Source organism: Haliotis rufescens, unplaced genomic scaffold, assembly GCF_023055435.1.
Source record: "Haliotis rufescens isolate VD_foot unplaced genomic scaffold, xgHalRufe1.0.p SCAF_2, whole genome shotgun sequence".
Classification (NCBI taxonomy): Eukaryota; Metazoa; Mollusca; class Gastropoda; order Lepetellida; family Haliotidae; genus Haliotis; species Haliotis rufescens.
In genome coordinates, this window is record NW_025963890.1 from 17,568,002 (window position 1) to 17,595,540 (window position 27,539).

At 38.3% G+C, this 27,539-nt stretch overlaps 1 protein-coding gene across 7 annotated transcripts in view; it reads right to left on the minus strand.

The window, feature by feature from the left end:
* The window catches only part of LOC124138770 (trafficking protein particle complex subunit 13-like), a 190,914-nt gene that overhangs the window by 7,535 nt on the left and 155,840 nt on the right, over nucleotides 1-27,539 (minus strand). For 3 of the 7 annotated variants that reach the window (XM_046505623.2, XM_046505628.2, XM_046505626.2), the window contains exons 2-8: nucleotides 19,744-19,912; nucleotides 14,194-14,278; nucleotides 11,395-11,525; nucleotides 11,160-11,232; nucleotides 10,170-10,214; nucleotides 9,295-9,303; nucleotides 3,730-3,741 (exon numbers count right to left, since the gene is read on the minus strand). In XM_046505623.2, the coding sequence (XP_046361579.1) occupies nucleotides 3,730-3,741; nucleotides 9,295-9,303; nucleotides 10,170-10,214; nucleotides 11,160-11,232; nucleotides 11,395-11,525; nucleotides 14,194-14,278; nucleotides 19,744-19,912 (524 nt within the window). Of the gene's footprint in view, nucleotides 1-3,729; nucleotides 3,742-9,294; nucleotides 9,304-10,169; nucleotides 10,215-11,159; nucleotides 11,233-11,394; nucleotides 11,526-14,193; nucleotides 14,279-19,743; nucleotides 19,913-26,493; nucleotides 26,600-27,539 lie in introns of those variants that run through there. The other 4 variants (XM_046505621.2, XM_046505624.2, XM_046505625.2 and 1 more) reach the window with 4 other exon arrangements.

Sequence of the window (27,539 nt, forward strand, 5' to 3'; positions counted from 1 at the left end):
TTTAGAGAATATATACAATGGTTTAAAAATATTTTGATGGCAAGTATGTTACAAAGCTGTCTTTGGCATTGTCATTAAATGATACATATATCTTGAAATTAACTGCTGTATAAAGAGGATATGTACAGTGGTAGAAAGATAGATTGCAGGCAGTATGTTAAAAAGTTAGCTGAGATGTAATTAAATGGCACCTTGAAATAAACCACTTTAAGAGAAGTTATACAATGGCAGAAAGGTATATTGACAGTGATTAAATGATCCCAGGAAATGAGCCACTTTAAGAGAATATATGCAGTGGAAGAGACATAGCCTGATGGCAGTGAGTGAGAGAGGGAGGAGGCTTGATGCAGTATGTCACTGCAATGGGATGAGGCCAGAATCGTGCACATGATGTTCCATGCCCGGGGTAAGATCGCACACCAAGCCAGCCAGACCATGATAGGTGCCAGGTGACATAACTTTCAGATACCTGAATCCATTTCTTACGAAAAGCATGGTTAATAGGTATGGGTTGTCAGTTCTGAATAATAGGTACTAGTTTCTAGATGCTGAACATAAAAGTATGAGGGTAACTACCCTGAGATACACTGATATTGAGAGAAATAAGGTGATATGAGACCTCATATAATAATTATGTCATCATGCCCCCTGGCCTACCACTTGTCTTGTCAACACGCCGGAACCACGGTGTTACATTTAGTTAATTATGTTTCGGTTTCGGTGATAGTGATATATCAAATGTTTTGTACTGCTTGTAGTAGTCTGGACCGCAGTCGGTTTTATAGTGCAAGCCCATCGAAATACCATACGTTTATCATGCATACCACACTCAGACACATTATACGGACTCTTAGCCATCGGGACCTTGCTTTGTGCCCTTAATGCCAAGCACCAGGCAGGGTAACTAGAAGTACCATCTTTTTAAAAAAACATATTTTGGTATGACACGGTCGGGGATTAAATCACCGATCTTCCTCACTATCCACTAGACCACAAGGGTTTATCTGGTTAAATAAGATGATAATAAACAAAGATGCAGGTGGACCCCAACAAAGGGATCAACTTATCCAGTTTCTAATGAATGAAATTTGTATGACATTACTCCTAATTACAGTTCATTTTTTCCGGTTCATTATTTAGTTGAAATAACTAATTCACCATGCTTTTCATATACAGTACAAATTTCCTTGATTGGTGGTCCAAAATGAATCTAATTGTGTGCCAATCTCAGACGAATGACATAAATTAGTTAAAAACCAATCAAGATGCCACAAGGATTTTATCCGTGAATACATTATTCCAAGATGCAGCCAAGCATAGCAACAGGAATGATATGCAAGTTCAATCACAAGCAATTGAAACATAACTAAGATACTAAACACATTTAGTGAAAGGGAACAAAAAATTAATGAATCAAAACACCTCAGTAATATGACAAAAGCAATATCTGTACAGCGAATTGCGGCGCCTTTGACAACTGGGCCAACTGTTCCCCTGGCTATTGATGAAACCTTAGTTACTGGTGATCACTACTTCAATATATGCACACTGGCACTTTACGTCTATCAATTCACATCTTAGAACCTGAGGACATTTCTCAAGCTACCAGTAAGTAAGTGAGTGTTGTTTTGTGCTGCAGTTAGCAATATTACAGCTATGTGAAAGAAGCCTGGATACAATGATGGTTGGTTGGTTGGTTTGTTGTTTAACGCTGCACTCAGCAATATTCCAGCTATATGACGGCGGTCTGTAAATAATCGAGTCTGGACCAGACAATCCAGTGATTAATATCATGAGCATCGATCCACGCAAGTAGGTTTGATGACATGCATCAACCAAGTCAGCGAGCCTGACCACCCGATCCGTTAGTTGCCTCTTACGACAAGCATAGTTGCCTTTTACAGCAAGCACGGGTTGCTGAAGATCTATTCTACCCCGGATCTTCACGGGTCCTGTATACAATGAAGCCTTGTCAGTCTGGACCCTGTAAATCTGGACACCCAACTTCAAGGGGGTTCCTGAATAATCATCTCCTCGCTAATTGGCACATAAACAGCTCATAGGACACATGGTTAGTTTAAAGGTATGATAATACACCTTTCATCAGAGCAACATGGGCAAACAGTCTTGTTTTATTTGAGGATGCCATACCGCACAGGTGAGGGTATACAAGCAGCAGGACATTGCATGAAACACTACTACATGAACAGTATTGGAATAATTCCTTGTATTATATATACATAGAGATTTATTCATGTTGGGTTTTTTTACCATTTAGATTCTATTTCTGTCTTGAACTATCCAATAAAATTCAAAATGTTACTTTCAGGACAAAAATTACAAAAGGGGTGTTCAGATGGAACAAAATTGTCAAAAAGCTTAGCAACATTAAGGGAAGTGAATGTCTAGTGGGTTGATATTGTTAGGATGTGTATAGTAGTTAGACTTATGAGTGACATGTGGGCCAGTGAATGAAGTGATGCATATTTAGGTCATTTAAATTTGATCAGATGGTTTATGGATTTGTTTTGAAAATGTAACAAATTGGGTGGGGAAGATAAAAAGATAAAATTAGAATGCTCAGTTTTTCATTTTGTTTTTCAGTAAAATGTGTATGTGAGATATTAACATAGATAGATACACACTGCTTTGAGTACCAGTGAAGCAAAGACTATGAATAGTTTTCATTATGGCCTTAATTATTTCAAGCTTTGATCCAACATTTATAGGTAAATGTATCATTTGGCTGGGTGAGACAGGAAACCATTTGCATTTCGTTGTTGTAAGTATCACCATCAGGTTTGGCGCCAATAGTGAGTTAAAATTTAACATCGCATCGGCACTATTTCAGCCATATAGCGAGTTTTTGGCGGCAATAATAAGTTTTTAACTGGAAATTATTCTGATGACCAGAAAAAGCAGGCATGCGAAAAAAATAATTTCCAGCTAAAAACTTTGGCGACAATAGGGTCGGGGGATCAGTAAACCTTGTAATAAAAACGTCTTTGTAGGTTATTGTTAGGCTGTGTATGGTCGTAAATATTTATGGGTAAACATGTGTGGCAGTGAATAGAGAGACACTGGATGAGCGCCTTTATGTTCATCAGTGTTTGTACCAATCTTTACTCCAATGCAATACCTCTCTGCGTGAAGATCTGACAGCACTTCCATAGAAGGATGTGTCAGGTGAACACTGAGCGACCTTTGACTATCCCATCTAAATGAACAATGCATGGGTTCTTGAGCCAATCAGATTTCAGCTTTATAAAATGATTTGGCTTCATTTCTTTACCACCTTAATTTGGCAATTGTGATTTTAACAAAAGAAAAGCCAAGCAGAAAACAAATATATCTTCAATGGTACTCCATTTTCAGAGTAGAAGCCATGGATCTAAACAGTAACAGGGTGTATAAAATATCCACAACAATATAACGGCGGAGATTTCATTTTGGTTGGAAAGGTTGTTTAGCTCGAGATACAGAAATCAGATATGCTGGCCTGAATACTTCACTTACTTGTACTGAGAATGTAGAAGTCTTAACACTGATTGGCTGATCAGAAAGTTCACCTGACATGTTCTCATTTGAAGGTGTTGTCAGATTTTCATGCAGAGACTTATCACGTGACAGTGGATGAGACGATGCAGACGGCAGGCAGTATATACAGTGTTAGTCAAGGTGACAGCGGAGTTAATGGGCTAGAGTGGACAACAAAATGTTTATACATACATCCAAGTTAGCCTTGAAAATGAAATATCTTAATTCAGTACAGTTTTCAGGTTACACAGAAGTCAGATGCCATCACCACTGAGCCTCACTGCACTACTGCTGAAAATACTGCTCTTGAGTTGTAACTCACACACTATCGAAAGAGAACCGTTAGGCTCTTTGAGTGTGTAAGTTGGGCTTAACGCTGCTTTGAACAGTATTCCAGTTATATCACGGCATGTCAGCTTAATGTGGGAGGAAAGCCTGAAGTGAATCAAGTTGCAGACAATTGTTTACTACCTTGGTGAAACCTACGAGCAAGGGTATGGTGCTGACAAACCTAGAAACATAACTGAGGCAAAACAGGATTCAAACCCGTAAATAGGTTCCTGGCATGCCAAAGGGATGCAACTCTGCACCATGAATGACTGTGCCCCCTGTGCCCCCTGTGCCCCCTGAGGCACTGTAGCTCATCTAGAACTTTTGTAAGGACATACCATCATTGTCAGGAGTGGGGTTATTATTTTTTGACAATAAGAAAAATGTAATTCCCACCAAATATGACAACTTGATGCCTTCAAACATATATCCATCGTTTTCAGAAGTAGAAACTAACATTTTTAGTCCATTAGTCCTTATAATGAGGAGCAAAACCCTCAAAAATGGCAAATTTCTACAGACCTTATGAACCCTTAACTATAGGGCAGTTGGGCAAGGACTACAGGACTAGTGCCAATTTCTAATGTTGCTTCTTTCCTTTGTGCATCCTTAACATGTTCTGTCATTAGGTCTCCCTGAGCCATAAAATGTTAAAAGTTTATCATGAAAAATAAACCATGACATCAGCTCGCTTCAGAGTTGTTACAGTGCCAACGGCATATCTGGCTGTCACCTTCCACCAGTCCTACATTACCATCCCAATCAATTATAGAAGAAAATGTGCTAATATCAGCCCCTTTGCAAGCATGAATATTAATCATTCTGATCTGGAAAATAAAGAAAAGTATTTTCCATTTTCTAAAAACAAAAATGCTGTATTTTATCTCAAGGATATTTGAAGAAGCTATTATTGGTGTTTCCTGAATTGAATTCAACAACCCATTCAAAATAAGTCTAAACGCAAACTGTTTCACTCACTAATTTCCCTAACCTCAAAGAGTTTGTGCTTACTTTTGTCATACTACTGTATTTTCTTGAGTATAGTGTGCACCCATGTATAATGCGCACCCCCCTCTAGCGGATTCAATATTTTGGAGAAAAAAAAGATTTGAATATCAAGCACAGAAAAAAATTACACCGTGAATCTACCCCTTCAGCGAATTCCGGTCAACGAACGGGTGATGAGAAACTTGGTCAGTACAAATTTGAAATTTGAGATAAAAAAATCACCAGACATGTTGATTTACCGTTTTAATTGTATTTTTTGTTCTGCTAGGCATTGTTTTACATCCAGGGATTAAGATTACCTTGTGTATTTTCTCTTAAACTAAGCCAGACCAGCAATCAGCTGTACACATGTTTTCTTGGAATCTACTGGTGATTCGGTCAAGACACACCCAATGGTATAACTTTAAAGGATTTTAATGCAAGGATCGGCAAAAATTGTATCTGAAACTATTTTTTTATCAGGAATAATATATTCCAATATCTTGTTAATTTAGTTGCAGCTTTTACTAAACACATTTAAAATAATAATAAACCTAAACGAAGCAGCTGATCGCTATTGCCGGTTATTATTTTTCACATGGAACCAGTCCGACCAGTCACCGTCAAGGCCCCTGCGCATACTGTTTTCAATTGAATGTTAGGTTACCTGTTGATTTAGCCACATAGGAATAATGTCCCTTAGAAAACTTTTATTTTATAGTGCCAAGAGATTTTCCGACATGTTTGTTTACATAACCACTCACACATCAGGAAACCTCTGCCTGAACATTTTGGGAAAATACAGAAGTCAAGTGATGTTTTGAGAAATCGTCACCTCATTTGCATATTTATCCATAAACTGTTCTGTATAAATACATGGTCTCTGGTATATTGCATCAATGACACTATCTATTGTATGTTGAAGCAATTTATATTTATTAACCTAAAGTGCCAAACAAAATAAAGAACTGCTCATTGCCATAAAACAAGGCCTTTGAACAGATCAAACATTTTCTCACCTTGCTGTTGCAGTCATTGAATCAAACATCTTTAGAAGAACTACCTACTAATCACTTCTATGAAACAACATCAAGGTAACGTACATCTAGGGGAGGAATTGGGGAACTATCTTCATGGGAAAATAATAGTCCAAAACATGTACAACATCTACAGTAAGGAATTGTTTCATACAGACCTTATAATTAATTATCATACCTCCATGTCAGAATGATGGGGTGAGGTGAAATGGGGTTAAACTGCACGTCCAAGATTATTGCACTTATTTAGCGACTTGCATGCACGTGTGTGTGTGTGTGTGTGTGTGTGTGTGTGTGTGTGTGTGTGTTTCTGCTTGTACTAGTTCAGATTGATGCCGATTTATAGTGCTAGCCCACTGAGATACCATGCCGCAGTTTAAAATGGATACCTCACTCAGACACAGTATACTGACCAGCTGACCAGTCCTTGTTTTAGCCCCTTAATGCCGAGCACCAGCCAGGGTAACAACAAGTACCATCTTTTAATAACTTTTGGTATGACGTGGCCGAATAATACCCTCAGAGATTGATCTGTTTGTTGTTTAACCAAGTCACTGAGCCTGATTCACCGTACCATTAAGTCACATCATACAACAAGCACAGGCTGCTGGGGGCCAATAGCAAACCAGGACACCCACGACAGTCTCACATACAGATCTTAAAGCACACAGGGAACACACAGGGCTCAAAGATTGAGTGTACCAACTTTCTGATATTGTCATATTTTAGCATTTTAGCATTTCTCAAAGATGATTTGGTCAGTCGAAGCAATATGCTATGCCACTGTTGCATTTCTGAGAACACTACAATTTGATGTCACAAATTGATAACATTACATCATCTGTACAGAAGATTTACATCAGTGAAATTTGTTTAAAGGTGCTGAAGCTTTATCTCTCGTCTTTGTTCCTTTCAGAAAATGACAATGGGTAATGTACAGAATAACCTTGGCTCAGAGATCACTGGTCTCATGACAGATTAACTATAGTCATATGAATGAATCGGCGTTCTTTAACTTCTTTTGAGTAGTATACAATTAATACAATTCCAGCACTTTGTTTGAGAAATGTTAAATTGAGTACTTTTCATTGAACAGGGTTGAATTGAAGCAAATTTAAGTTTCAATAAGAAATAATAGTTCAGAGGTGACAGAATGGACTGGATGGTCGGGCTCCTTGACTTGCTGATTGGGAGTCATTGTATCTGATGACGTGGATTGTTGTTCACTTTATCGGTATCAAGATTGTCTGCTATAGACTAGTGCTGGGATGAGTCCAAATTTACTACCCGGGTACCCATCACGCTATTACCCGACCCTACCTGGTTACCCGCTATAGGTCTCAAGAGTTGGGTACAAAATGTCCGATTAGGTATAGTTTGACCGTAGCCCTGGTAAAATGTATTCAGATATACATATAAAACGATCTGGTCATGCATACACGGAAGTTGACTGAAGTTTTATCTTTATTCAAACCTTTAAATGTCCGAAGGAATGGTGCTTAGGCAGAAAGAAACGCGAACATTAGTGACTTGCAGTGTAACCATGGAGTTCTAGATATTTTTTTGTCATTATACAATATATCATGTGACTAACCATGGGTCCGGGTGGTCCTGTGGGTACCCGGGTCCTACTCAGTACCCACCTGACCCGAGTACCTGAGTTACCTGTTCCAGCCCTACTATAGACTTGATTATTAACAAACAAACTTTGTCAGCAACTAAGCTTTCCAACAATGTAACCTCTGAAAAACTATTTTCACTTTCAAACATGTCAGATTCTTTTCATAAACTCAAATAACATACAGTTTGGTTAAAAATTTCATCACTGATATAAAATATCAAATGTTTTTTGGCAAAGTGGTTATTTTATACCACACTCAACAATAACCATGGCTTGGGAATAATCAAGTTTGAACCAGACAATCCAGTGATTGGTATTATGAGCAACAATCCACGCTGTAGGTGTACGATGATACGCAATCAACCAAGTCACTGAACCTGACCACCCGATTTAGTCATCTCTTACGACCAGCATTGGCCAGTTGTAACCTGGAATTCCCACAAATACAAAACAAAATGGTATCAACAAAGCATAAAGTTATTTAAACAATTTTAAGAAAAGATAATATAAAAGTGATATGATAATTAGAAAAATTGATTGTGTCAAGATTACGAACATTCGTAAAGTGATGTGACATTTAACAGACAAATATTCAAAAAGGAGTGAGTGAATGTAAAAAGTGAAAGGGGAGGTAACTGGGATCTAATGGAAGTCAATATTCAATGAAGTACAGGTGTGTCTATGTGTAAACAACAGACCATGCTATTTATTCTACTTGAGAGAAGGGCCACCAAGAACATCCACACTCATTTCACTATCTACCAGAAGTGGAGGTACTGGTATTATGCTGTGTCAGCAATATTGCAGCTCGATCAAAGCTGCCTAATAATTGTGTCCAGGCCAAGCATGCAGACTGCCATCAGGTAAAACGACAGGCAATCATCAAGGTTACACACTGTAACCACCTAACCCTCATTTTAGTCAGGGGGGATGGGGACCTATTCTGCCCTGAATCCCTGCATCCATGCAGGGGTCTTCAAGATGTACAGATCATTATGTAATTAAACCCTAAAACTAACCAGCTCCATCCCCACCTTTTCCTGAATAACCTAAACTTTCCCATCCGAAACATGGAACATTTGATCAAATCAGGGGACAGCTGACCTCACCGGTTTAATCACACCATTTCCGGTTTGGGAAAACATATACCCCAATGCAAGGCATGTCTTAAGGTACCTTAATACGACAGTTATATGCACTTTCAGTTTAATAACTTTCTTCTTGTCACTGTGAATATAATTTTTGAGCTTAAGACCTTATCATATTTTAATGACATTCCAAAGGGCTGCATACGTCTAATATGATATCAAAGGAAGAATGTAAATGTAAAAACGAAAATATGGCATATTGATATACTCATAGACAATATGTCACTGTGACCTATCCTCACCTGTGACACATTCATATTCAAATGATATACCAACTACATTAAAAGTTAAAAATATATAATGCCTCCAGCCACATTTTAAAAAATTTGTTTGGAAATCTAATATTGTGGCCTTTTGTTTAGTTTTTATAAAAAATCTCATAAATTATTTTGGCTTTAAATCTATTAATGTGTGACACATGTATACCTCCTGTTAGGGTTTCCATGGTTACTATTTTATTAAACCTCACATCCTTCTATAATACAACACCTTATATCCATTCAAGAAAATTGATAAAAATTAGTTTAAAACAGTGAAACCCCCAAATCTGACTCGGGGTGAAACATGAAGGCAAATCAGTGTAGCTGAACAAGCATGGTTAGTCACAGACCAACAGAAGATTGAAATCACTTACTAAAAAGTCCTGCTCATGCAAATAACAAGGAAACAAGGAGAAGGAATTAAAATCAAATATATAGCATCAAGTGAACATTAAACATAAATATTGGCCACAGGAAAATGTGATCAAACAGATTCAAGAACAGAATTTTAGCTGTGCTTTGAGCAGAGATGACTTGGATGACTTGTGAATTGTCAAGTATTCTTATTTTGATGACTTTACAATATATTCTTGTTACATAATCTAAAAGTTATACAAGGAAATATTTCAAGAAAATGAAACATGACATTTTATTTACCAAAGATAAAATATTTTCAGGAAAGCATTATCTTGTGATTGAATTTGGAGCTGAGTGCCATGTTTGACCGTATAAATGCTTGGCAATAATCCTAAAATCATGCTGACAGATGTATGTGTGATATCTACAGATGTAATCTCAGTTAAATATTCCTTCATATGAATATATCTCAAGGAAAGATTAACATATTGATTGAAATACTGATGACAGAATGATGATTCATTAAAATGGATCAGTTCAACAATGAACAGAAATTAGAGTTAGCCCCTTGATCTATCACAAGGTGGCACAAAAATATTAGTTATTAGATTACAAAAGGCAAATCTTGAGCAGAAGTTGTAAAATAAATCTACCAATTTTTAGTATCTTTACTGTATGAAAATAGTATTCAATGCATTTATAAGGCCAAACTCGGTTGAAAATATACCATGAGATTATTGAGAATATTATATATCAAAGAGACTGGTAAAACCTCCATTTATGTCATTTTACACTATACAAAAGGTCATTAGTTCAAAAAAGTGTTTTCAGCAACGAGGGTGCAAATAACACAACTTGTACACTGAACAGAGGAATGTACCATGGCTCTTACCTCGGCATTGTAAAACTTGGTTTTGACATCAAGTGGTTTCAGCACCTACAACACACACCCTCTCCTTCATCACAACTGTTTCTCAAAATTCAACTCTTGCACCAACAAGAACAGGTAAAACTAAATATGTTTAGTGTCAGCTTCAATAAAATTGGATCTTTTACCCTTATTCCATGCCTCTCTCCGTCTTAATCTGACACTGAACCCACCAAAGCTGACTGATCAAAGCTCCAGTAAAATATGCACTTTAGCTAACCCCATGGTGTTGCGTGTTTGTCCACACAGGGGTTTATCTGGACCCGCTCAGAGGCCAGTTTTCAGCCTTGAGTCTGCAGCAAATGCCATTCAAAATTCCCAACTAGGAATTATTAATTTCCCAATTTATGTTTAATATAGTTACATCTAATGGCTATTTAGATATAAATTGTACACCACAGATAACAGAACCGAAAAAGATGAAGCAGCTTTAAAGCTTAGTATTCCATTATTGCACTGAATGTAAAGTACTTCCTCAGAATTTAGGAAAGTAGGAACTTTAAAATCCCAATTTTGAACAAAATAATAATTTTTTACGAATTTGGCTGTCAATGGCACTTAGTTTAGAATTTTAGATAAATCACTGTCACAGGAATCCTTGGTGTTATGAAACTATATGTCTTTCTAGGTACTAAACATCTCTCTACATGTAGACAAATACCCCAGGAATGCATACCATCACAGAATAGTATGCACCCCACTTCCATCTACTGTGTTGTATTTCAATGACAAAATCAATGTAATCAGCAATTATTGGGTCCTACGTTATCAGTATGAGTTTGACTGTGCATCCACAACTCTGAACACACTCTGTACCTCCTATACGTCTTCATGGTTTACTTACACATACGTTGTTTGTTGTATCCAAGAATCCATGATGTGGTGATTATTTTAATCAGTATTTTGTTTCCTATAGTTTATCCACCCAACAGACTGCTCCTGTTGTTATCTTACCTGAAACTTGAAGAACTTCCGGAACTGCAACTTTTCCCCCGACTGTGGCGTATAGCTGACAGCACACACCAAGCTGGAACATTTGGGTGGGGGAGTGAGTGAGAACGAAGAGTGAATGTGTGCCCAAAGAACATTATTGAGGAGACCTAACCTACAGTATATCTTGTCTTCTCTTTCAATATGTACAATGAAAGGGAAATAGCAATAGCGAAGGGTCAGTACTGGATATACATACATGTGCGTGCCAAGCTCCTTGACCTCATGGTGTATGACGTCATCGATGCTGTGGTCCGGCAGGAGCTCCATGATTGGCTGAGAGTTGATGCTGGACAGCGACAGTCGCTGGGAGCTGGTCTGCAGGTCTGCCTGTAATAACGAGTACAGTAGTTTCAGTGCAAGAGGAATGGATCACCATGGACTGACTATAACAATTGGTCATGTGCATGGCCCGTACAAGGGGCGACTAGCAGGTTCAGTTGACTATACAACTCAAAAGAAGTTAAGGACTTCTTGGCATGACAAATTAACTATAGCAATATGAAAGAATCAGGTGATCCTTAACTTTGAAGTAGTATATTTCAAGGGTATCACAATAGTTAAAAGCATGATTGATAATCTATTGCAATATTGGTGGGACTATCGCAGTATTGCAATATTTCGAGTAATTTTACTATCCCACTATGTAGATTTCATAGCAATATTTGGGGAAGGCCAACATGTCCGCCTAGTGCATAACTCCACAAACTGCTTGGGAAGTTCAGGGAGCTTCAAGCCTCTGGAGTTATTAATATCTGACTGTCTCACGAACAAATTCTCACTGACCATCTATGTGTTTCTTCAAACAAGTTTTGGATCAAAACAAAAGGAAAAGTTGACTGACGTAGCTTTTCAATCCATTTTGTACAAACAAATCATTTCCAGCAAGTTAATTTCTATTTTGACGGCCATCTATCATCGGCTTTCATTCTTTCCCATACTTAAGTGGAAAACATCTTTTGGAACACAAACATGATCAAACTGTGTAGCTGAACCTGTACGAGTAGTGAAGCACTACCTACTTGCCTATATCCTCATAGCTCAAACTAGAGTTATCCCCCTTTGACTAACACACTCAAAACCTTGTTCAGCTTTTTGGAAACCAAAAGTCTTTTGACACATTCCACACAATAATATCAAAGTCCAGGTTTCATAAATGTGCACAGAAGGTAACTATGGTTATAGTTACACCACTGAATATGGAGTTGTAGGTATTTCATCATTACAGATCTACAAACAAATGTTAGCATGCTTTCTAAATATGAGGCTGTTGGACCTGTGTTGAACCCAGAGCTCAGTACAGTTTAGACAGCATGCCTAGATACCAGTGAGAAATAATCAAGAGTTGCATCCCGCTATGAACATATGTGATAGAAGACAACATTTATTTAAGTATTGACTTTCTTTGCGTTTATAAACATATAAATGTAAAATCTAGTGCGCATACTGTGTAAATCTGCACAGTGGATTTACACAAAGTGTGCACACCGATTTCTATGTTATCGCAGACAGATATTGAAGTAAATTCTTGTAAATAGATATATGAACAATAACAACTTCACAGAAGGCTTATTTAATCATTAACACACAAAATGTAGAAAAGGATATGAAATCAGTGACATCGTATAGCACAATAATGCGATCAATTCCCTGCCCATTCTATTATCAACCAATGAGCAAATAGTAGTCTGCTTATGGGCGTGGCGAAGCTTTTGGGGGGGTTTAAGGAAGGATAAACACAAAAAGAAAACTGCTTGGCCATCCCATCAAATGCCATGGAATCATTTACAAAATATTTATTTAAATCTATACAAGTCAGCTCCCTGTATCTACTTTATTTACAAAGTAAGTGAAAATCATATCTTTATAACCAAAGATAAATGCACAATTCATTCTCATTAACTGAGATTTATGCAAAACATAAGAATGAATTTGGAAAACGTTTTAGTTGTAAGCATGACAGAATAAATGCTCAGCCATGCTTGTTAAGATGTGATGGCTATTTACGCTGAATTATGAAAATAAAGACATGGTTGTAAGAAATATGATTCTGAATTCAGTTTTCAAAAAAATCATTCATTTTACATACATTTGATAAGAAGTGAAAGTAAATATTGTTTTGATCAATGTTGACTGAATAAAAGCATTTACATTTCACGCAAATTAACTTCTATTGTTTGGCAAGTGATCTCACTTCCACGAAATCAATGGCAGCTAGGAAATGCCAAATATAGCACATTCAAATGAGTTAGTACACTGCCTTTTTCCAGCAAAACCCAATAACATACGACAGGTTATTGATGAGAACAGCTTACCAGATGTGTGAAAAGTTATTAGGAACATCAGTTACTGGTCATCCGGGATAAGTTGAACCAATTCACAAAACGAGTTTGAGACAAGTAGGTTGTGTACAGAATTTAGACACACATTTGGTTTGTTACACGTAGAGAGGGTGCACGCATGGTGTGCACGTGCAAGTCATGACTACGCTCCCATTGACGCATGTGCTGCTCATAAGACTATTAAGAGGTCGGTGTGACAAGTTGATACCAGAATTCTCTTTAAAGTCGTTTGATAGAAGTTAATTACAAACAAATAAACATGTCAAAGGTCCGTAAGCCTAGCCAAATCATACATTCTCAGGCTCGAGAATTGGCCTATGACATAAAGTACATGGAGCAAGAATGTACAAATAAATCTCAAGCTTTGTCAAAAACTAGAATTGCCATTGGTCTGTCTGTATCTACGCAAAAGCACATCGAGACAGAACACGCACATATCCATCGTACTACTTGTCGCGGACCACCCGCCACCCCTTACTTCACAATGGTACGCAGCAGTGGGCATTGTAATACTATTGCAACAGCTGTACCTATGTTGCAATAGTATCACAATAGTATTTAAACTACCATTTAAACCCTACAATACTAAGTATACAAAGGGTCTATGGTATAAGACATTGACAACTAGAAATATGAAGCCTCTTTGATTCCACTACCTTGAGGACGATGTCCCGGCAGATCTGATCGCAGTCATTGTGGACGCTGATGTAGCTGGAGAATGTCTCACCGAGGAAGATGTTCCTGAAACATACAGATCAACATCTTAAAGCATCCATTCTTTTCTTTCAGCACTATTCCCACATCTCAGTAGCCTGTAAATAACCAAGCCTGTGACCAAGATAATATTCTTATGTGTTCTTTTTTCTTTCAAGAGTCGGCAAATTTGTAAGTCTTATAGTGAGGATGGCAGTCTGTAAATAATCAAGCCTTGAAAGGACAATCCAGTGATTGACATCATGAGCATCGATCCACACAATTGGGATACGATGACATGCATCAACCATGTCAGCGAGCCTGACCACCCAATCCTGTTAGTCGCCTCTTACGACAAGCATGGGTTGCTGAAGACCAATTCTAACCCGGATTTTCACAGGTAAGACACAATGCAATTTTGTTGATGAGGTACATATTTGTGAATCAGACAATACCTAATTGTATAAAATATTTCCATTGCATATATATTTGGATTTCATTTTTCATAGGATACATATTGAATATGTAACTGAAGTACATTCTGTGCCTAGGGAGACACCATATGTTCCATCGTGAAGTTCACATTTGAATCACAAACACTCAACAAGTTTATCAAACACTGTAGCAGAGTTCACGAAGCAATTCAGTTAAATGAAATAACTGCCTGCCTGCCAGCCCGTGGCTGCTAACGTATCTCTCGGGCTGCATGAAATTTTCCTCCAACTGCCCGACTGTCTGGCAGTAATTTTAAGGCTACCCAGTATTCAGTTTTATTATAACTCCTTGTAGATTCTCAAGTAATTGTTTGCTTTATTTCAACTGTATCAAGACGCAATTTGTCTCTTACTTTCGTGATTTTTCAATATTGAATGCAGGCGGGTAACTTTTAAGATGGGCAGGCAACATTTATGGGTCACCTGCCCAACTGTCTTGTTGGGTCTTAAAATTATTTAAACACTGGCAGTGATACTGTGTATGTCAGCTTAACACATGAGACATTTTCTATTCTAGTTTTAAAAAGTAGCTAAGTCTCTAGTCTTGAGCAAATTTCCTTCATTTTCAGGTCTTTTAAAAATGTTTTCATCTTCAAATTGATAAATATCCTTATGGAAATCAAAAATATTCATTATTACCAGTTTTTTAAAGTGACAAGCTTGTGTCTGGAAAGGCTCCTCCAAAATCAATAAATGATTTTTTAAATAAACGAGGAGCAATAATGTTGGAATGAAGCCATTGCAGGAAAGCATGACAGTTATAAAGTTTGTTTAATTAGTGTGTACAGTCAACACAACTCAGGAAAATGTTCTTCTAAACTGAATCATCTTCTGCTATGAATGAAATTTGATTTTCTAGAATATAAATTTTCCAAATGAATGGAAATGCCATGTAATTGCCAATGCAGTGCTACATGATTGTAAAACTGCAAATTTGTCCTCTATAAATTTGATTAAATCTTAATATCAGCATTCATAGTCATAAGGCTTCCTTTAGCAATACATACTAAACAGCACACTTGTAGGGGTGGTCACTGGAAGTTAATGGAGGCGAATGAAGGGGCATGAACAAGGGAGGAATTCAGATGGGAGGAAAAAAGAAGGGTTGGAAGAGGATGGGATGAATGAATAAGGGATTAATGGTGATGTGGTTAAAGGATGGGATGAATGAATAAGGGATTAATGGTGAAGTGGTGAAAGGATGGGATGAATGAATAAGGGATTAATCGTGAAGTGGTGAAAGGATTGGATGAATGAATAAGGGATTAATGGTGAAGTGGTGAAAGGATGGGATGAATGAATAAGGGATTAATGGTGAAGTGGTGAAAGGATGGGATGAATGAATAAGGGATAAATGAAAAAGGATGAAAAGAGGAAGGGAGGAAAATGAATAGAAGAATGAAAAAGGAATGAAAGAGGATTGGGTGAAAGAAGAATGGAAGAATGAAAAAGGGTGGAAAGAGGATGGGATGAAGGAAGGGATAAATGAAAAAGGATGGAAAGAGGAAGGGAGGAAAATGAATAGAAGAATGAAAAAGGATGGAAAGAGGATGGGATGAAAGAGGAAGGGAGGAATGAAAAAGGATGGAATGTAAAAGGTGACAATAAGATAAATGTATTAAGAGAAGTGGAAAGAAGGTGGGACAAATAAGGAAGTAACAAAGAGGGTGGAAGGAATTGAGAAAGGTGGAAATAGGGTGTGTGTGTGTGGGGGGGGGGGGGGGGGGGGGGGATGAAGAAAAGAGGAAAGAAGAAGGCTGGAAGATGATGTGGGGAAAGAAGTGAGGGCTGAAGGAGGAATGCAGTAGGCAGGATTGAGGATTGAAGGAATGAAGGGAGGAATAAGGATGAGGAATTAAAACAGGAGGAATGAGGATGGAAGAGGGTGGAATGAAAGAAAAAGAAAGAACTGGGGAGGAATGCAGTTGGCTGGAATAGGATTAAAGGAAAGAAGGGAGGATTGGAGAATGAAAAACGAAGAATAAAGAAGGGAGAAATGAGGAAGGGAGGAATGAATAAAAAAAGGGTCAAAGGAATGAGGAATGGACAAATGGAACAATAAAGGGAATGTGGATGGGAGGAAAGGAGAAGGTTGGAAAGGGGATGGAGTAACAAAGAAGGGAAGAATGAGGAAGGGTGGAAAGGGCTTAAGGAAATAAGGAGGGCAGAGAGAAATGCAGTAGGCAGGAATAAGGATGGAAGTAATGAAAAAAATAGAAAGAGGAAAGGAGGATGAGAAGAATAAAGAATAGAGTGGCATAGCAACACATGAAAAGTAAAGTAAATAGTCAGACTTTCAAAGAAGGTGGCCAGTTTGGGGGGTGAATGTTGTTTTATGTCACATTCAGCGATATTCAACCTTGAAATAATCCAACCTGGACCATTGGTTGATGTTTGAGCAAAGGACAATACCGTCATGGTTTGATGGCACAATCAGCCATGTCAATGAACCTGACTACATGGAACAAGCAATAGAGTGCATGGGACCTAAAGTACTCATGGAAATGAAAAAAACCCTGTTTTGCTGGATTTAATAATCGACACAAAGCATTACGTAGATGTAAATATGAAATAACAAAACAACTGGAAAAGTACTAGTCTGGATTTGCTAGTTTTACCTCAGTCCTTTATACAAAATGTACTTTACAGGAGGTAATTTGTAGGCCAAATTGACATGGCAGAAACAGGCTATAGGCATTATGCAAATTAGCCTGAAAAAAAAGTTATCAAAACAACAATAAAAATAACAGCTATGTTTATGTACATAATAATAATGACATGTAAGTTGTTGTTTGAGAAGGGAATATGTTACTTTTACGTTCTGATATTTTGACGATGATTCACGTACTATCCCACAATGCCACTCACAAATCACTAACCACTGACAAAGAACATGCACGTGGGTTTCAAGCACCTGTTTTCACCTGTCGTCAAGGTGTCATAGGTCATGGACATTCACCTTGATCTACTAACACCTGGTTATGCCCAGTTTCACAATAGTCTGTTTTGTTCTTATGTTTACACACTTTAACGTGTAAAAAGACATAAAAACCTTTGATACGCTGTATTTGTGCCAAGGCCCAATTAGTACTAATTGAGTTGTTTGAATATTTACATATTTTGTATATTAACTGCATTTATTTAAAATCTGAGATCGAAAAAACATGTTCATTTGTAATCTCTTACAATAAGCTAGGGGTGCACGGGTGGCCCATTCGTCTAAGATGCTGCGATTCGCTGTGCACGCCAGAAACCTATGATTGTGGGTTCGAAATCCTGGTTTATCCTGATTATGTTTTTAGGTTTGTCAGCACCATACCCATGGTCGAGGCCTTAGTTGCAAATTTGTAACAAATATGAAACATTTGTGAAGGCAACTCGGCGTGTTTCTTTCCCCATGTTACTTTGGGTGAAGATGATTGGGACTAACATGAAAGAAGCTAATCATCCATGTACAGTTTCAGCTTTACTGCTTATTGGTTTTAGAGATGCTCTTAAACTATATCTTAAATTAAATGTAATATGTATTTCTGAAAAAAGCAGAAGTCTTCTTAAGATCAAGAACATGTGCACAATATTAAAAACTCAAGCAAACAGTCCTGGAGAATTGGAAAACATTTATTTTTGCAACATCATCCTTAACGGCCAAAGCCACTCGTGATGATTCAGTCAAATCTGAAACTACTTCTTTTAGTTTGGTTTGTTGTTTTACGCCGCACTCAGCAATATTCTAGCTATATGACGGCGGTCTGTAAATAATCGAGTCTGGACCAGACAATCCAGTGATTAATATCATGAGCATCAATCCACGCAATTGGGATCGATGACATGCATCAACCAAGTCAGCGAGCCTGGCCGCCTGATCCCGTTAGTCGCCTTTTACGACAAGCATAGTCGCCTTTTACGGCAAGTATGGGTGAAACTACTTCTAGATATTATTATGCATGCATATCAGGTTTTCTTAGCCTTGTGGTATTTGGATAAAAGATCTTTTCAAATCAATTCTTTTTGCCTTTTTCTCACTTGTTTCATCTAATCTCTTGCGTGAGTGCATGCTTGTGTGTGTGTGACATAAGCTCATTTGAATCATAGGTGCAGGTGAGAATAAAGTCAAAAATGGTAAAAAGATTTTGCAGAAAACAAGACAGACAAAACAACACTATGATCCCATATGGACCTTTGTGGCATGGAAGCTGAAATATTGTTCCCATGAAAAAGATACACATAGTCACAGAGTAGAGAACTACATGCAATACTCCAGGGACATTTATGCTCTGACTCAAGAGAGACTATAGATGTTGATACCAAAACAAAAATGTCTGAATATGCATGAATGTCGCTAAATGTCCTGTGCATGACAATACACGTGAGCAGAAAGGGAATTCCCTCGACCGTAATACTGTGATTCCCCGACATTCCATAGTAATAAAAGTAGTCCGCTTCAGTGGGCGTGGCTTAATATTTTACATTCATTGGGAAATGAATGCAATAACATGTGACCAATTCAGCTAAACAGTATGCAGGAATTTCAGTGAACACAACAATTATTTCATTATGATGCCTTGAATCTTCTTGTCGGCATAAACATGCATACAAAGGTTCAGCTAACTTAGACTTAAGGTTTAATGAAAAGAAAACTTCTTGTGAAAAATAAATAACAGTAAAATCAGGAGTTGAAGAAAATATGATGCCATCACATGAAACATTCATTGAAAGTTCAGCTACCACAGTAACATATGTATTGACATGGTTGAGTCAAATTACTTTTTAAAGATAATATACTAAATTTAATTACAAATTGAACAAACAATGCAGAGTAATGGCTTTTCCAGTTTGGCTGCCATGGAAAGGGAAAATCAGACCAGAAGTGGGATTGAGGTGTCATCATTGATGGGAATAAGCAAAATTTTGAGAAGGCACATCAGTTAAAGAAGAAATAAATAGTCAAGCCTAATATTAACAGTTTATTCTGTCATAATACAAATTTCAGAGATGTTGCTTATAGTATGGAATCGTTACCCAAAATTCTGCGGCAATGTCAGCATGTCTCCCAGAGGAAAGCATTCTAGACCCCGTGGCTTTGCAAGGTCAAGGTTGTTCTGCTGCAGGAACTGATCGCCACACAGATCACGTGACTCGCACTGGATTGGATGAAAGGGCATCAATGTCGGCTTTGTAAGCCGCATCACTGCAAGAGAAAGGGATAAACTCAGCAAATCATATGATAAACAGAACTCAAAAGTAACACACAGATCTTCAGTTGGAGTTCTTCAACCCCTAAACAAAGCATGCATCCCTTAGCCATGCCAGGATCCGCTGTTCCTAGATTCGCCCTGATTATGATCCTTCAGGTGCGTCAGAGCTATACCTGTGCTCATGGGTTTCACTGAAGTGGCCTTTGTTTGACACCTGCGTCACTTCCAGCTTTCTCCCAAGCTTAAGTTGACATGCTGTGATAGAACTGTGTTCAAAGCACTGATAAATCCAACCTGAGTGAGTGAGTGAGTGAGTGGAGTTTATCACTGCTTTGAACAGTATTCAAGTGATATCACGGCGAGTCAGCTTAATGAAGGAGGACAGCCCGAACTGAAGCAGGTCCTAGACATTTACCACTTTGGTGAAACCCGCAAGAAGGGGTATGGTGCTGACAAACCTAGAAACATAATCAAGTGGAACCAGGATTTGAACCCACAACCATAACTCTGCTCAGAAAATTGTTGCACCGCTTAGACAACCAGTACCGCCAAACAAAGCTGAAGCTAAAAGAATAGGAAGAGTTTGATAATTCTATACACAGGAACTGCATACATGTAGATACATCTGCTGAATCATTTCAAGGTTGGCCTTGAGGATAATTTCTCAAAGTAGTGTGTGGTTACATCAGCTGTGAATGAGAGCCTCAGTGATTAACATTGAATGGTGCAGTCAGCAAAATTTCAGCTGTATTATAACCATGAAAACCAGAAGTTGACTGCATGAGCATCAATGAACACCATAGGGGTCTCATGACATAATATCAGTCAAATCACACATCATGAAAACCGGATCCTCATTATAGCCAGTTGTTGTGATGAGCATGGGGCTCTGAGGACATGGGTGTCCATAAAACGTTCATCACTGTGTGTATGCTCCACTAATAGAAGCATTCCAGCAACATCCCATCGGAAGACACAAAGAATGGACTTAACACATTTTGACCATGTGTGGAATCAAACCTGTCTCAGCCATTTTTAAATTAAATTTTCAAAATGAATTTTGAACTCATACAACATAAATGTGTAACCACGCATGTATAAAAACTGATAAAGATAAGCTGTGATGAGTACATCCTTTTGATAAAATCTGCAAAGTGCTGACTCGTTAATTTACCAGCCAGACATTAGTCAGCTAGGATCTTCAGTTGGGGTCAGACCACTAAATCACAGCTGACCTTCACCTCTGACATAACAACTAACAAGCCAAGTATCACTTACAATGGCTAGACTGTATACTATATATCGGTATGTTCCATGTTTGTATGAGGAATTTCCTTTGAAGCAAATCATCTGTACATAATCCCAAAGGTTGATCAATTCCTCCCCTTACAGTTATCACACACGCCCCTTCCCCGAGTAGTCAGGTCTGGTGCTTGTCTGCATGACAATGATGAACCCAGCCCCACATCCACTTTGTCCAGCAACTGATATACCAATTAATCCAACATTAACATCATTGAAACATTATAGCAAAATCTTCTGGATGGTTAAATGTTTCCCTCTAAATATGTGAATATATCACTACAATGATATTGTGATGAATCAGGCATCATATCTAAAGGCAAATCAACTTTGTTCCCACCTTATTCTAAGGTAAATGATACTAATATAAAAAATCAAATCTGAAGTCATTAAGTTTGTTTTATTCCAACCAGTGAATATTTGCATGTTCACAAGATCAAACCCATTCCTTACCAACCTATGGTCTCTGGTCTTCTGACCCTTGAAAATAGCTTAATTAGAAAAGAGATTAGTCATAAACTATACATGAAATAAAATCAAAATCTACCTGAATTCAAGAAAAATATTTTGACACAAGCCTTTCCCCACCCCTACCCAGTATGCTCTATTCCTTCCAACAATCCTCCACCTTAACCCACAATCTTCCACCTTAACCCACAATCCTCCACCTCCAAGCACAATCCTCCACCTTAACCCACAATCTTCCACCTTAACCCACAATCTTCCACCTTAACCCACAATCCTCCACCTCCAAGAACAATCCTCCACCTTAACCCACAATCCTCCATCTCCAAGCACAATCCTCCACCTTAACCCACAATCTTCCACCTTAACCCACAATCATCCACCTCCAAGCACAATCCGCCACCTTAACCCACAATCCTCCACCTCCAAGCACAATCCTCCACCTTAACCCACAATCCTCCACCCCCAAGCACAATCCTCCACCTTAACCCACAATCCTCCACCTTAACCCCCAATCCTCCACCCCCAATCACAGCCCTCTACCCTAATCCTCCTTACCCATCCATAACCCCCATCCTTACCCACAATCCTCCACCCCACCCTAAACCCTCCACCCCACCCTCAATCCTCTACCCCCACCCCCACCCACAATCCTCCATCCGTCAGCTTTCACAGTATAAGCTACATCAACCAGACAAGGTCTTCCATGCAAGCTGCAGACAGGCGAGTAAGTCCCAGGCAGAGCGGGATCCCTGTCCTCAACCCCTGGGAGGCTTCTGTATCTACAGGTTTACTTATCCCATACACTTAGTCCACTGGCCAGGCTCTATCTTATAATCAATGTACTGACTCTGGTAGCCAGGGGAGAGCAAACACTCGGTCTCAGACCTCAAACAGTCTCCGTGGATGTTCATGGCTTGGGACAAACTGTCTAAGATGGAAAACCTCAGAAGGTTTCTGTGACATGTGCCATTAACTAATCGGAATTGTCTGTAGTACAAGCTTCCTGTGTGGAGATACTACAGTGAAGAAGCAGGGAAAGTGGTAACACTTTATGGCAACATCTCTGGCACACACCCTCTCAACTTAATATGTTGCAAGTGTCTGTATCTCAAGCAACGTGATTACTATATTAATCGTGTCAATATTGGCATAACCGAATGGTGAAGCTGATGAGATGGGTTTATCTAAGAATTAGTCAATACATGCAATATCTAGGATTTATTCATGGGTACTTGTAAAGGTGTAGAGATTAATATTCATCTCTGATTCTCATAATGATCGTAAATGAGTGAGTGAGTTTGGTTTAACACCGCTTTCAACATTATTTCAGTTATATCACAGCATCAGCTTGATGTGGGAGGAAAACCTGAAGCGATGCAGGTCTTAAACATTTACCACTTTGGTGAAACCCACAAGCATGAGTATGGTGCTGACAAACTTAGAAACATAATCGGGGCAAAGCAGGATTCTAACCCACAATCATCGTTTTCTGGCGTGTCAAAGGGACTCAACTCTGCACAACGAATTACCAACTCCAAAATGTGAGCTGGTCTTTCTGGTGGCTACATGGTATTTCTATATAACTTATAAGACTCACAGTGAAACTATCGTTTGTCTGTTGTTTAATGCCGTAGTCAGCAAAACTTCAGTTATATCACAGCAGCATGTAGATAATCAAGTTTGGACCAGACAAACCATCGGTTGATATTATAAGCAATATTCGATGTTGTTAAGTAAGTCACCAAGACTTTAGTGGACAAGCACAGTGGAAGCAGATCACATGGCAGGGAATAGTTGCTTCGACTTTACACGGCTTTCAGAATTGTATCACCCATACCTTGGCAGGGTTGGCACCAAGAATGGCTTCACACATTGTACCAATACGGGGATCAATTTTCGGTATTGAACCTGAAGCACTTGACTATCTATTGATGTTTTAGTATCACTGTGTGTCACTGTGACAATCAGAGCATGCTGTCACCATGGCTCGGAATATGGACTCCAGTCTACCAATGAATAGACTGAAAAACAAATTATGTAAAAGATACTGTTCCATTGTACCATCAAGTTTACACAATAATTGACAATTATGAAATGAATTTTGACATGCATTTGAAATTACTTACAAAAAAAGTTATTTGCTGAAGCATGACATTTTTTTCACTTCACTAAATGGAAGCAGATGTGACATATTTTTGCAGCTTTTTTGTGGCACAATGGTATTTTATGCAGGGTGGTAATGGTGTGGACCCCCCCCACCCCTACACACACAGCATGAGAAACCAATCAGACATGACACCATTTTCATGGACTTTTTATCAAAGTGACAGAATTTCATGGATTTAAAAAATAAATATAAATAAACTATACAGCACAATAGCTATCTATAAATTTTGAGCAAGTTAAAATGTCAAAATATACAAAAATAATTAAGTGAAATGTTTAATGATGTATGTAAAACTTTTTCCATCACTAAAATCCAGCAATTCCACAAATGGTGTATTATTGACAGTAAACAGTTGTAACAACTGTATGTGGATGACTAATTCTCACCTGACTGTTGGTCACATGGTTAACTCTGGTCAGGTGTTAGGTCGATTGACCGTCCTGGCATTTTTTGTAAATTTGTCAAAATCAATAGTGTACATCAATCTAGTTGAAAATGATTGCCTAATTAAATAAGAATAATGTTTAAATTCCACGAGTTATTGTGCTTGTTGGATTGTCTGACTAAATAATCAAGTCTGGACTAGACAAACCAGTGATTGATTTTACGACACCATCGAGGTATGATGACACGCAACCAACCAAGTCACGAAACCTGACTACCAATCCAATAAGCTGCCTCATACAATAAGCATAGTTTGCTGGGGACCATTTGTAACCCGGAATCTCACAGAAACATCCCAAGTGTTATGACAGACTATATATAGCAAGCACACAGGACAGACTCTCCCTTTAAGAGTGGGGCCATAAAAATCCCCCTTCTGAATAAGCACTGTCCATAGAATCCTTACAAACACTGCTATGTCAGTGCTTATGAAGTCTGAAATTGGTATATAACTGCAGACTGACCTAATTCTTTGACAGTGAAAGGTCATTCAGCAGCTAGAGCCCACCCCCTGTGGGTCACATCACAATTATACATTGATGGTCATCGGTGTGAAAATTGATAAAACCTGTAATCTCACATCCTTCCTGCTGATAGAATCAATATGTCACAAGAACTTATATAGGAAATGATGTCTAGGCAGCATCTATCATGGTTTCATTGACCTGTTCTTGTTAGATTGTGAGCTGATGTCAGTAGACATTCTTTACTTCCCTGAGATTCATGGTCCAATGCACACCTTGAAATCATTGTGATAATCATTTGACGGATCATTTCATTCTTCCTTCATATTTAGAGCAATGAAATATACTATTAAAAAAACTTAAGGATCACCGGATTCTTTCATATTACTTCAATTACCATGTCAATTACCATGTCATGGCATGACAGATTAACTAGAGAAATTTGAAAGGGCCGGGTGGTCCTTAATTTTGTATATAGAATATATCACTCTATATAGGAGTATATATAATAATATGTTCCTGGAACTTGGTAGACTACGTTCCATGTTTTATCATTTAAATCTGAATGAAGAATGTCTTTAAACCTAACTGACACCAGTGTGACGGTCAAAATTGCTTAACTACATGTGTACACCAAGGTCAGTGTTCGAAATACCTGCCTGCCCGACCGTCCGAGACGGGTTGATTTCAACTCGGGCTGCCAGATTTTCAAATCCCCCTGCCCGACGGTCAGGTTATATTTCATATGTGAAAATATTCTAAATATTTCCTAATGATAAGCATTAATTCACATGTAAAGATGAATGATAAAATGTAACCAAAAAGAAACCCTGTTAGCTTATCCTGAGAAACATATGATTATATATTTGGCAGGCAGGTTTCGGTGTAATACTGTTGAGACAGTGGTATACATATGTATACCACTGTCTCAATACCACACTCTACATACATATGTATACCACTGTCTCAACAGTATTACACCACACACTACAAACATATGTATACCACTGTCTCAATACCACACTCTACATACATATGTATACCATTGTCTCAATACCACCCTCTGCATACATATGTATACCACTGTCTCAATACCACACTACATACATATGTATACCACTGTCTCAATACCAAACTGGACATACATATGTATACCACTGTCTCAATACCACACTCTACATTCATATGTATACAACTGTCTCAACAGTATTATACCACACACTACAAACATATGTATACCATTGTCTTAATACCACACTCTACATACATATTTATACCATTGTCTTAATACCACGCTCTACATACATATGTATACCACTGTCTCAATACCACACTACATACATATGTATACCACTGTCTCAATACCACACTCTACATACATATGTATACCACTGTCTCAATACCACACTCTACATACATATGTATACCTCTGTCTCAATACCACACTACATACATATGTATACCACTGTCTCAATACCACACTCTACATACATATGTATACCACTGTCTCAATACCACACTACATACATATGTATCCACTGTCTCAATCCCACACTCTACATACATATGTATACCATCGTCTTAATACCACACTCTACATAGATATCGGTATGTATACCCAAACATGACCTACATATGTCTCCATTCCCCACTCAATACATATGCCATTAACTGAAGCATGCTATAACATGACATATTATCAAAAAGAGATCTGGTTATGACTGCATACCTGCAAGGTCTATCTCAATGCCAAACATGAATTTCCCATAATGCATACAACTGCTACAAGTTTCAATCAGCTCAGCAAGTGAGAGGTCACACAGAACACTGTCACCTATTCAGCAAGTGTGGCCTGTGACAATCTGTTTCCACAAGCAGCAGAGAAAGGACTATTGAGTGACTACTACCTCACTACTGGATTGATTAACAAGTTGGTACAACCCCAATACACTCGTGTTGGACGGTGACTGACACATGCACCGGGGCCATCGGAGCTGTTGTGAAGGTATTTAAATATCTGTCATTACTCTTTCACTGATGAACTTTCTAACAACTGTCCACTATCTACAAAGTGTTTGAAGTTAAGTGGATCCTGGTGTCATGGACACTTGTGGATCCAGAGGGGGTGCTGGGTGCACCCATACTTTTGTCAGACATCTTGCATGTCAACTGCGCCCTAGGCCAAGTACCTTCGTGACCTTGTGACTTATGTATTATGTGCACCCGTGCTTTTCATAAACTCCTTGATTCACTTCTGCTTGAGGTTGTTCCTGTAGTATTTGAATTTATTGACACCTAAACTCTTTACCTTTTAACATCTAAATGCTTTAACAAGGACCCATTACCTTTCATGCTTAACTTGGAACACAAGAATAATGATGTTTCATGACCATTTTCACATGTATGAACTGTTGAATGCCCTATTCTGTATCAGTATTGTTAAAGATGGGGGTGGGGTGTAATTGAACACTACCTTAGGAGGGGTGCAGTTTGTGATTTGGCAATTTTCATATTTTTGGAAATATATAACCAAATGAGTTAAATTAGTGTTGTAATACTGTTACTTTTAATGCTTTGAATACCCAAACACCTTTAAAGCTTCCAAGTGTATGAAAATTTGTATGTTTCCAAAAGGGGCGATGTGTCGGATCCCATTACAGTGGGTTCGAATATCACAGATTCACCCTGAATAAAACAAGTCATCTGGAGATGACATATCCGCCTGGTCTGGGGTAATTCGGAAATGGAGTTTGGCTACTCACAATAGACCCCACT